The 12,321-nt window shown below is 41.1% G+C and overlaps 1 protein-coding gene across 1 annotated transcript in view; it reads left to right on the top strand.

Annotated features, from left to right (window-relative positions):
- The first annotated feature begins 1,706 nt into the window (after positions 1–1,706).
- Positions 1,707–12,321, top strand: part of POMP (proteasome maturation protein) — a 12,931-nt gene continuing 2,316 nt past the window's right edge. The window contains exons 1-5 of the mRNA XM_029210404.1: positions 1,707–1,799; positions 4,326–4,423; positions 6,149–6,209; positions 8,171–8,272; positions 9,986–10,079. Coding sequence (XP_029066237.1) covers positions 1,707–1,799; positions 4,326–4,423; positions 6,149–6,209; positions 8,171–8,272; positions 9,986–10,079 — 448 coding nt within the window. The remainder of the gene's footprint in view (positions 1,800–4,325; positions 4,424–6,148; positions 6,210–8,170; positions 8,273–9,985; positions 10,080–12,321) is intronic.

Here is a 12,321-nt window from a genome sequence, read left to right as displayed (position 1 = left end):
GCTTCCCTGGTGGCACAGTGGTTGAGAGTCCGCCTGCCGATGCAGGGGACACGGGTTCGTGCCCCGGTCCGGGAAGATCCCACATGCCGCGGAGCGGCTGGGCCCGTGAGCCATGGCCGCTGAGCCTGCGCGTCCAGAGCCTGTGCTCCGCAACGGGAGAGGCCACAACAGTGAGAGGCCCGCGTACCAAAAAAAAAAAAAAAAAAAAAATTAATGACTGAACTGTGAGCAATCAACAAACATTAAAAAAAACTTTTTTAAAAAGATGCAGTTTTAGAATGGATATATGTGTCTGTATAACTGAACCACTTTGTTGTACACCTGATACTAACACAACACTGTAAATCAACTACACCTCAACATAAAATAAAAATTAAATTAAAGAAATAAATAGAGATGCAGTTTTAAAATTTCTCCTTAGGTGGAACTGAGTGAAAGGAAAAGGATGCAAATGAAACACTCGATCTCAAATCTCAAGGTAAACATGGATATTCTGAAGAGCGAGAAGGAAACACATAAGGACAGCAGGAGTGCACAATACTCAAAACGTGGATTATCGCAGAAGTTCAAGGTTGTGGAATCCATGACAGTATCTACTGTCATGCGTTGCATAACACATACAACCTTATGACCTCCCTCCTTAAAATCCCTCAATGTCTTTTTAAAGATAAAGCCTCATCCTTAATCTGGCACACAAGGGCCTCCACGATAAATCCGCCTCCATCTCCTAAGCCTCATCTCACACTCCTCTCTACCTTACTCACTGAAATTTAGCCACACAGGCCTTCTTTCCCACTTGAGCTTTTGCACAAGCAAATCTACCAGCAATGTCTTTCATATTCTCTCCTCTCTAATTCACTCTTATACCTTGACTGCCAGCCCAAGGATTCCTTAAATTAGCTCCATTACATGGTGACAACGCGTGAGTTCGTTTTACCACATCACATTTGGAAGGCAACAGAGTATAGTGTATGACTGTAACTATAAAAGATTATGTGTCCTTGGTCATATCTATTTAAACTCTTTTATGTCTTGCTTTCAGCGCCTGTAAAAGTGAGGTAAGTGTAGAACTCACTTCATAAGATTATTCAAAGAGTTAAAGGAGATAGTTCACGTACAGCACTTGGAATTGTGTTACTACATAGTAAAAGCCCTCAAAGGTCACTGATATCATACTTACTTAGTTGTCACCCTGCCCACCCCAAGAGTTCCTCTACTGCTGGAGCCCAGGAACCACACGAGCCTGTTCATTTCTGTATTCTTAGTCTCAGCCCGGGGTCCTGAACATAGCTGGCCTTCGATAAGTAATTAAAAAAAATAAAAGCAAACCGGCAAAAGCTTTGGCTTCCACGTTTGCCTCACTAGCTGGATGACTGCACGCGAATCACTCATTCCACCTGGGCCTCGTTTGCCCTTATGAAAAACGTAATCTCGACCTCAAAGAGATTTTGGATGAACAGGGCGATGCATCCAGCAAAGTACACTGCCCATCTCCCAACGCCGCACAAGCGGTCGGGGCTGATAACGAACAGAGTGAACAACCGCGTCTCCCCTCCCCCGCCCTCCTCCAGCCCACACCCCCTTACTGCGCCCTCGGTCCCCGATCCCTCGGGACTTCAGGCGTGGGAGCTCCATCCCCGTGCGGCTCCCTCCAGGTGCCCCGCACCCTCCTTCCTTCCTCGCCCGGACGGACGCAGTTCCGGCGGATGTGGGTGGGGGCAACCCCGGAAACGGAAGTGAGCCGCGGGTCGGCTGACGGTAACGGGCTGAGAAGCTGTTCGCAGAGCGAGTTGAAGATGGTGAGTGAGACCCTGGGCGACCCGAGTGGCCTGCGGGCTCGGGTCCGTGGGCGCAGGAGCAGGCCGCCGCTCCCCAGCCCGTTCCCCGGTGGCGGCGGCGGCGGGAGGAGGAGGCCGGCCTCGGGCGCCATGATTTGTCGAGTCACGGGGTCCGGGGGTTCGTGGCCGCCGCCTGGGCAGGTCTCCGGCGCTGGTCCCGCGAGCGGCGCCTCGGCTTCATCCTTTCCCACCGCCTCCTCTCTCCCATCCCCAAGTCCCCCAGTCGGCCCCGACCCCGGTCCCTTCCCGTAGTTGGCGCCGAGCCGGAAAGGACACCCCCAAAAGTGCAACGGTCTGGGGTGCGGTGCGGCCGACTACCCCTCCCCCGAGGGGAGGACCTTTGGGAGCCGAGTGCCCGACATCCTCACCCACCCCTGATCCTCGGAACTGCCTTGATAACAAACCCACAGCTGTGGGTCCGTTTTCCATCACTCAGCTTTACCCCACAAACATTTTTGGGAGCTCGTAGTATGGCAGGTGTTGGAGGGGGGAAAATTGGATAGTTGCTACTCCCCGTTTGTCAGTATTGTTATTGGGTCTCCTCCTGCCTCGTCCCTTTTCTCTTTTTAACTTAAAAGTTTGATGTTTGGGAGAGATTCTTGAATCGTCATTGCTCGCGACTCTGATACCACCAGTACTGTTGCTGGGCCATCCAAATCTAGAAAGTTTCTGTTGGTAAATACTGCTGAACATAGTAAAGAGGTTTAATAAACATCCTCAAGTAACTAGTGTTAATTAACTTTTCATAGATTTGTTTTCCTCTGCTACTTTACTAGAAATATCATGTACTGATTCTCATGTTTTACAGGAGGGAATTGGGAAAGTGATAACAGTAGATCCCAGAGATCAGAATCCCCCTTTTCTTTGTGTGTAGAAGAAACTTTTCTTCCGTTACTCTACAGTAAAGCAGTCTGGGAGGAGGAGAACCTTTATGTAGGAAAGCAACAGAAGGTGTTTTTGGAAAGGTACAATCATACCACTCTGGTCCTGGAAAGAGTTCAGGCAGCTGGAAGGATGAGTAAACAGGGCCAGAGAGGTTCTGTGCCTTCGTCAGGTTAGTGGCCTCCACACTACATTTCAGCTTCTTTTCCTAATTAACTGTGACTTCTGTGTGGGAGAGTTGAAACCTGTTGTACAGCTTCTTGAGTTCCAGGCTTCGGACCTTGGACATTATTCAGGCAAGACATTGACAAACCAGTGAAAGGTTTTTGTTTTGTTTTTTTAACAGCTTTGGTGAGGAAAATTGCTTATCAGGCAAATCTTGCTGTGCAGAATTGGAAAATAGAACAGGCTAGAGGCAGTGCTGTCAACATTATCCAGGTGTGAGAGCCTGGACTGGGGTGGTAGATTGAGGAAACCCGGGACACTGTGCAGTACCTGACCTAGTAAAATATACAAATAAAGTAAAACATCAATTTAAGAAGCTGGTTTCTCAGAATAGTTTCTCCTAGAAGAATATAACACTCCAAACTACCTGCAGCTGTTTTACGGTTTTCTGCAGAATTGCAGGGATGATGTATTTCAGCAACAAGTAACTTAAACTCAGCATCTTGTGTTTTAGCTATGGTAATATGTATTACATTTTAATTGCATGTTTACTCTATCTTCGTTATATTAAGCCCTGGAAGACAGATATGTATCTTCAGTATCTAGTAGAGAACCTGCCACATAGTAGATATTTAATAAATATTTGGTGATTAAATTATAGTATAAATGAGTAGGGTGACCATACACTAGTAACAAATATACCGTGAGTCTTTGTTTTTATTTTTTTTTATTTATACCATCCTGATTAGGTACATTTATTTTTCATAGGTGGTACCCTCTTATGGGAACCAAATACTTTTTGAAATTCCCTTTCTTTCTTAGCTCCTGTGACTACTCTCTTCTAGCTGTTCTCTCTGTTCTTAATCCCATTTTCCTTGTTCTTCCTTGTCCATAAGGAATGGTATTCCCCAGGATTCTGCCCTCAACATTTTTCATTCTGTGCTGATCATTCTAACCTAAGGGGGGATCTTTCCAATAAAAGTAAATCTGATCATGCCATAACCCTTCAGAGGCTGTCTATTTCAGAATAAAACAAGTTTCTTTGCATATTGAAGCCTTTTCATTTTTTCTTTTGGCCAGCCTTTACTGCTCTACGCAGACATGTAGTTAGCTGGTCATCTCAAACGGCTTGTAGCTTGCTCATTTATATTTTTATACTTTTACCCATGTTCTTTCAATCTGGGTATTGAATGCCTTTCAATCTGGCAGCACTCAGAGATCAACTCAGGAATCCTTCCTACCCCAAATTCGATTTTATTCACTGAACCATGTATATTCCTCTACCATAATGCTGAGGCTCGTGGTACTTGTCTAGACTGGGCCCTTTGAGGGCAAAGACCTTATCCTTTCTTTCCAGTCCTTAAACAGTGTTGTTTACATAGATGTTCAGTGTTTTTTTGAACTGTTTATATTTAATAGTGTTTTTCCTTTCTGTTGTAGAATGCCAGAGGACTTGGATCTCAGCTAAAGGACAGTATTCCAGTTACTGAACTTTCAGCAAGTGGACCTTTCGAAAGTCATGATCTTCTTCGAAAAGGGTATATGGGGGAATTGGGACTTTGACTTTGTTATGGTAAAATGTGAATTATTTCTCACAGTATTCTTTAAATATTTTGATAGGCCATAAATGTATATTTAATTTAGGAGGTAGCAAGTGATACACTTTAGGAGAGGAGGGGGAGGGTAGGATTGGATGTGTTCTATAGTGGAAGAAGCATCTTATCAGAGTAGTAGGTTCCCAGGAAAGGGCATCTTCCTAGGAGATGTTACCCAGTAGCATGATTTGGTAGGATTCTTCTTTGTGCTGCTGATAACTTGGAGAGCCATTTGTCTCTTTATCTTATTAACTATTGGAGTAATTGACTGTTCTTTGGGAGACACTAGAACATAGCAGTAAAGAGCGTGGACTCTGGGTTTTGGTCCTGGCTCCGCCATTTACTAGATGTATGCCTGTGGGCAGGTTACTTAATTGTTCTACGTCTCAGTGTCCACACCTGTGAAATAAGGCTAGTAATAGCATATATGTTATTTTGAATGAGCTAACACATGGAAAGTACTTAGACCAGTACATGGCATTAGTAAGCACTGGGTAAACCTTAGATGCTCTTATTTTTCTTTTCTAGTTTCAGTACAGTTATGCCCCTTCCCTCGATTTTCTATATTTTTCTATGTGTTTACGTCTGAATTTCTAGTACTGGTCCTTTTCCTTGGCAGATTGTTTTTCTGCTTAATCAAATAAGGATAATGCTTTCCTCCCCGCTTTGTATGTACTGTGTTTTGAATTTTTGAATTTTGTATCTAATATTAAGGTGTTTACTCTTACTGTCTTAGAATATCATTCTAATATTGGTCTCTGGGAGCAGACATAATACCTCACTATTGTCTTTTCATTCCGTAGTAAAAGATGCACTATATTGCCTTTGGAATTGGCAGTAGTATAGTATAATCAGATTTATAAGCTAGCCAGTAACCAATCCGGGTGATTCGTTTCTGTGTTTTTTGTTTTCACATGAAATGCTTCTCTTCCTTCCCAGTTAGACTGGGAAGATTGCCATGAGCAGAGCCATTATCAAATTCCACTTTGCAGATAATGTTCTGTACAAAGATAGTATTCAGTAAACGATTGTTGCAGGATTTCTAAGGTTTCCTTCAGCTCTCAGATCCTGGTTTGGACAATAACATAGTCATCTTTATATATCTAGGGTGATAAAGACCCGCGGCCTGGTTCTAGCTGTATATCACCTAATATGGTACTTTATACATGGTAGGTGTTTGGTAAATGTCAAACAGATCGTTCAACATGTGTTTACCAAAAATATATTAACTATTGAATATGCATTAGATCTGAACAAAAGAGGCTTAGATATTTTATATAATACAAGAATCATGTCAGCAGAGTCATAGTATTAAACATACTTTTTATTAAATTTCTTCTAGATACAGGGCATCATTGAGCACCATTTTTGGGGGTGGTTCTCCCCAGTGAATTGAAGTCTTGACCACCAGTATCTATAATAGATCCATTTAAAACAATATTCAGTAAATTTGACTTCTTGTCTTCCTTTTGGTGTATAGTTCTATGAATTTTAAAACATGTGTTAATTCCCAGAACCATCACCACCACACTTAGGATACAGAACAGTTTACTCATCCCCCCAAAACTCCCTTGTGCCATTTATTTATACTACAACAGTGATAGATGTGATTTTGAGCTCTAGGTATTCAGTAATATATAATCTTCCATCTTAAATGTTTATTTTCAGTTTTTCTTATGTGAAAAATGAACTTTTGCCCAGTCATCCTCTTGAATTATCAGAAAAAAATGTAAGTATGTTACCTGTGTTTTTATTTTTATCCTTTAGTAGAAAAATATTTTTAATAATACTTGATTAAGACACTTCTGGTGTTGAGCATTTAACCATGAAAAACTTGAGGCCTTGTTTTCGATATCCTAATCTTTGAGTTATCATTGTATTGCTTCACTAAAGCTCCCTTTCTACACATTCTTCTTTGTCTTTTTTATAGACATTTCTAGAGGTTAGTCCACCTTTCCATTCCTTTCATATGTTCTCCTTTGATGATCCATTTTCTTTTACGTTTTTCCCCTGCCATTTTTGCTGTTGGTCTTCCCTAGCCTATATCTCTAGCCTTGACCTCTTTTTCAAGCCCTGCATCTCCAGGTTACTGCTGGGCACAGTAGGTGCACAGGTGAATATGACATAGTCCCCATCCTTAAGGGGCTGAAATTTTAATGGGAGGATAAGCAGTGGATAGGGGCTTCATAAAGTGTTGTAGAGGACCAGGGATGGAGCAAGCATCTGTGGAAAGCTTTCTAGAAGAGGGCATTTGAACAGTTTTAGAACAGTATTAACCAGATAAATAGGTGGGGAAAGGTTATTCCCCAGAGGGTATAGCTTGTACAGATGTCCTAAAGACAACCTAAAGGGTTTTTAAATAACACATTCAGAGCAAGAGCAAGGAGGTGTCTTACTACTTGGGAATGATGGTGCATTGTTACCCAGTTAACAGGAAGCTGACCTATTCAGTTTGTTTTGTTTTGTTTCCTCCCTCTTCAGCAAGGGGAAAGATTTTCCCTTAAGAAAGAGTAGAACAAATAATTTGATGATGAAATTGAAGTTCAAATTAGACGAGAAAATAAAGGGGCCCCTGGCTGCTTTAGCTGCATTCTGGTTTCATGCTCAGAAGATGAGAAGGTTGTTTTTCAGAGATTTCAGATTAGCCATAGAAAACATATAAATCAGGTTTATGGAAGAAAAAGCTAACACGGATAGCTCGTTTTGATGAATAAGTGAACTACATCATAGATGACCCAATAGACCAAAAGACTAGGCCAGAACTTCAAGAAAAACAAAGAGGTCAATGTGAAGTTCTGCATTTGGGTTCAAAGATAAATTATACATATTTAGATGGGGTAAACCTGACTCTTTTTTTTTTTTTTTTTGTGCTACCCTGGCGTCTCACTGTTGTGGCCTCTCCCGTTGCGGAGCACAGGCTCCGGACGCGCAGGCTCAGCGGCCATGGCTCACGGGCCCAGCCGCTCTGCGGCATGTGGGATCCTCCCGGACTGGGGCACGAACCCGCGTCCCCTGCATCGGCAGGCGGACTCCCGACCACTGCGCCGCCAGGGAAGCCCTGACTCGTTTTTTAGAAGTAGTATCAGTGCTTAGTAAGAGTATGATTCCAGAGTAAAATTGCTTGTTAGTACCCAACACAAATTGGGTTTCTTTTTTCCCCCAGACTCAATTACTCAGAAAGGTGGAGTTTAAGGGTTGTAGTTTAATTAACAGGACCGTATAATGGGTCTGATTATTTCTTTTATGAAATCCTTTGAAGTAGATGCTTTCATACTTAGAAATTTCTTACTAATTGTTGTCCCTGTATAAAACTTTCTGGATCTGAGGTTATTTACACCTTTTCTTTGCTCTACCAGTTTTGCAGTAATTCTAATCAAAAGCATTGAAATATGATTATGCTTTGTAAATACACTTTTGCAGTGTGAAAAACATTCCCTTAATGTATTAGTTCTGTAAATCTAAATTTTAGGTGGTAATTTTACACCAGTGAAGGACACCTGCATGCCAGGTAAAATATAGACATACATATTCTAAAATTTGTTTAAGAAATTAGTAAAAATACTTCGTTTTTATTTCAGTTACGGATATTGAAATCTTTCTTCAAAGTATTGTGTCACATGCGTATCAGTGCTAACTGTTTTGAAAGCAGAATGTTGAGTAACATTTAAAATTACATTGTTGTCTTTGTAGTTCCAGCTCAACCAAGATAAAATGAACTTTTCCACACTGAGAAACATCCAGGGTCTATTTGCTCCATTAAAACTACAAATGGAATTCAAGGCAGTGCAGCAGGTGGGTTTATGAATGTCAATTTGTATGCATCCCACCTGTGTGTTGATATCAATTGGAAGGAGCCTTCTATTTTAATAACAGCTGTACAAACCTTACCTTCTCTTCTGCCCTACAACCTATCCTACTTTCCCCCTTTTAGGATATGACCTTGATTTCTACTTCATAGAGAAAAGAAGCTTTGAAATGGAAAACTCCTTTAAATTATAGGCTCACTGTCTGAAAACTTACCTGTGTTCATTTTTCATGTTTTTCTCCTTTGGGGGGTTACACTGAATCTGAGATGCCTCTAGGAATATCCAGGTGGAGGTATCTAATAGGCAGGTTGTATATTGCTGAGTATACCTGTTGCTTAGGAAGAAGATCTTCGGAAATGTCCTTCCAAGTGTGTAAGAACTGTCCCCCCATCTGTGCTCTGGATTCTGTCACATCACACTACATTGATTCCAGTGATTGCTGGACAACTAACAAAGAACAGAAAAACTGAAAATTTGGTTTGGCTACATTAAAGTTTGTTGGGTACAAACTATGTGCCAGTGACTATATATGTATACTTTACACTGCACCATGCTACAGGTTTGAGAGGAAGGTGCTATTATCCTAGTTCACAGATGGAAACAGGGTGAGACAAGTCAGGTAACTTAGGCAAAGCCTAAGTAAGTAATAAAAGCAGAATTTGAATCCAGATCTCTCTGACTGTACAGCCCATGCTTTCTCCACTGTACTTAGATACTAGTCTGCAGTATATGTATTTAATAATTGAAAAAAGTATATAACACTAGTTCACAATGGCATTGTGGTTTTTAAAGGCCCACAGGTGACTTTGATCTTCATTTCTAGTTACCACTACTGTTTTTTTTTTTTTTAATTAATTATTAGTTTATTTTTTGCTGCGTTGGTCTTCGTTGCTGCATGGGCTTTCTCTAGTTGTGGTGAGTGGGGGCTATTCTTCGTTGCGATGCATGGGCTTCTCATTGCGGTGGCTTCTCTTGTTGCGGAACATGGGCTCTAGGCATGCTGCCTTCAGCAGTTGTGGCACGCAGGCTCAGTAGTTGTAGTTCGTGGGCTCTAGAGCGCAGGCTCAGTAGTTGTGGCACATGGGCTTAGTTGCTCCGCGGCATGTGGGATCTTCCCAGACCAGGGATCAAACCCGTGTCCCCTGCATTGGCAGGCAGATTCTTAACCACTGTGCCACCAGGGAAGTCCCTATCGGTACTGTTTTAAAGGGTCATAACTTAAACATTTGTGTGAGCAATACAGAACAACATAAAAAATGAATAATTGGTTTACTAAATAGAATACTGCTCTCGCTGAGATGGAATTTCTTCAGGAATTTGATCATCCCACGTTTATTGGGAACAAAGAGTGGTGTTGGGCTCTAGGATTTTGCATTTCATCACATGGTGTGTGCTTTGGTTTCCTGGACAGAAGCGAAGCCCTCGAACATGAGCAAGCCTGATGGGATTATTATGTGTCAGTGAGAAGCTCTCAGTTTCAGTGTATATATTTTGTGTAAAGTGTTGAGGAATTTTTAAAATTTTGGTTTGGGTCTCAAATGTGACCTTGGATGTTAAATTGATTAACCCACATTGGTTAAATTGATATCTTACTTAGTTTTGTGAATTTTACAAATAAAGAATGAAGAATGAAATTTGGTCATGTATATTTTTTCCCCTTGGTTTTTTCTAATTTTGCCTTTTTATACTTTTCCTGAAGGTTCAGCGTCTTCCATTTCTTCCAAGCTCAAACCTTTCATTGGATATTTTGAGGGGTAATGATGAGACGATTGGATTTGAAGATATTCTTAATGGTAAGTGTCATTCCATACCTTTTTGTAGAGCTCCAATAATGTACAAGACAACAGCAGCAGATGAAACCCACAGCGTCTTTGTCCTCGTGGAGTTTATAGCTGATTGAATCCATTTGTGTTTATTCAGTGAAATAAGATAAAATTTAATGGTAATAACTGTTTAACTGGTTTTAAAAGTGAAAATTATTTATGGAGTTCTGAGATTATAGTCATTTCAGTCAATTAATGACAGTCATTCCTTTCATATCCTGAGGATAAAGTCTGATGTGTGAGTCCAGTACAATATTCTTAGGGTAGCTTAAACAAGGATTGTTGTTGCACTATTCAGAATGTTTGTGGGATGTGACTAGTTTTAAAAACAACTAGAAAAAATAAGGTCAAAGTTTTCTTTAAAAAATACCCACCCTTTCCTCCTAAGTAATTGTTGTGTTTCTATAGATGGTGAATAGTAAAGAAGAATCTGTCATTTTTAACAAAATTCTCTGGATCATTATATTATGTATGACATAAATGGCTTTTAAGTAAGGGCAATACATGCAGCATCCTTTATTTTTTTCTGGTTCTGAGGAAGGTAAACATATAATTCTGTCCAGTATTACTTCTGTTCATTATGCCTCAGCAGTTTAGGAGAAACAGAAAAACCCAACAGGATTAAATTATATTACTTTTGCTTGGCTGCTAATGTCCGGTAACGAGATGCTGTGGATGCAACAGAAATCTCATGAGACTCCTCTTTGAGAATCTTCCCTGAGGGAACTTTTTGAATGCAGGAAAACCTGGAATTCCTAAGCTTTTACATTGAATTTAGACCTCATTTAAAATTAGTAAGGTGATAGCTCAGGTTTATAATTATCTTTTAGTTATAAAAATGGACTCATTTAAAAATCAGCCTCTGTAAAGTCACGTGAAAAAAAGGGAGAGGGACTTACTGAGCATTTATTCAGTCAGTAAAATAATTGTTATATGTCAGACAGTGGGCTAGGCTTTGAATATACGACGGTGAAAAAAACAAAACATCTGTGCTTCCTAATGGGGGAGGTAAACATTAACAGTTAAAACACAAACATGTAGTTATAAACAGTGATTAAATTCTAAGAATAAAGAGGGTAGGTATATAGTTTGTTGTTGGGTAGGAGGGCCAGGCACCTCTGGGAATATGACATATAAATTGATTCCTGAAAGATACATGAATTAGTTGAGCTAAAAGTAGAGGGAAGAATATTTCAGACAGAAGAAGCTGTATGTCTAGGGTCTCTAACCTGAGAATAGCCGAAGAGCTCTGAAGGGTTTATTCCACTTAAGAGCTAGCAAGTTAGCCCTCTGTGGTTTCACGGATGCTGGCAGAGACAGACTCCTCGAGACAAAGGGCAGTTTGTTATTCACGGCAGTAGCAGAAGCCAGAGCATCAGCTTTTCTGTTGGGTCCCTAAGCCCCAGTTCCCACAGGGCAGCAAGAAGAGGGTTAGATGAAACCTGCATATAGAGTGTATTTTGTTACAGTAAGGGGAACCCCAAGTTCAGGGCACCTGAATCTTATAATGGGCAGTCAGCCTGCCTATTCTGTGCCCCAAGGGCAACATGATCTCTCTTTAGAAACAGCCTTGGAAAGAGAGTCCAGAACAAAGGCAGACAGTGCCTCTGCTTCCAAGACTTGTGGAATCAAGAAAGGCTCCTAGAGAATTGTCTCTCAACACACATAAGAACATGTTAAGAAGGCCCATGTAGCTGGAGTGTTTTGAGGGAAGTGGAAAGTAGAATAAGGTGAGGTTGAAAAGCCAGGCAGGTACAGAGGAGCCAGAGCCTTGCAGACCATAAAAAGTTTATTCAGAATGCAACAGAAAGCCATTGAGTGATTTTTTTTTTCTTTTGACGTCTGAAGACTGTAACTTTATTTTATTTTTTTCTTCAGCTCTTTTGTTTTCTTTCAATTTATAATCTTTTTTTTAATTTTATTTTTTCAAACAGCAGGTTCTTATTAGTTATCTATTTTATGCATATTAGTGTATATGTGTCAATTGCAGTCTCCCAATTCATCCCACCACCACCACCCCTGCCCCCCTTCTGACGTTCCCCCCTTGGTGTCCATACCCATTGAGTGATTTTAAGCCGTGACATGTGATAGAATTTCAGATTTAAAAAGATCACTAGCGGGGGCTTCCCTGGTGGCGCAGTGGTTGCGAGTCCGCCTGCTGATGCAGGGGACACGGGTTCGTGCCCCGGTCTGGGAAGATCCCACATGCCGC

Source organism: Monodon monoceros, unplaced genomic scaffold, assembly GCF_005190385.1.
Source record: "Monodon monoceros isolate NGI ecotype Baffin Bay Population unplaced genomic scaffold, NGI_Narwhal_1 Super_Scaffold_8, whole genome shotgun sequence".
NCBI classification, from domain to species: Eukaryota; Metazoa; Chordata; class Mammalia; order Artiodactyla; family Monodontidae; genus Monodon; species Monodon monoceros.
The sequence above is the reverse complement of the archived record's forward strand: the minus strand, read 5'-3'. Positions and strand labels throughout refer to the sequence as shown.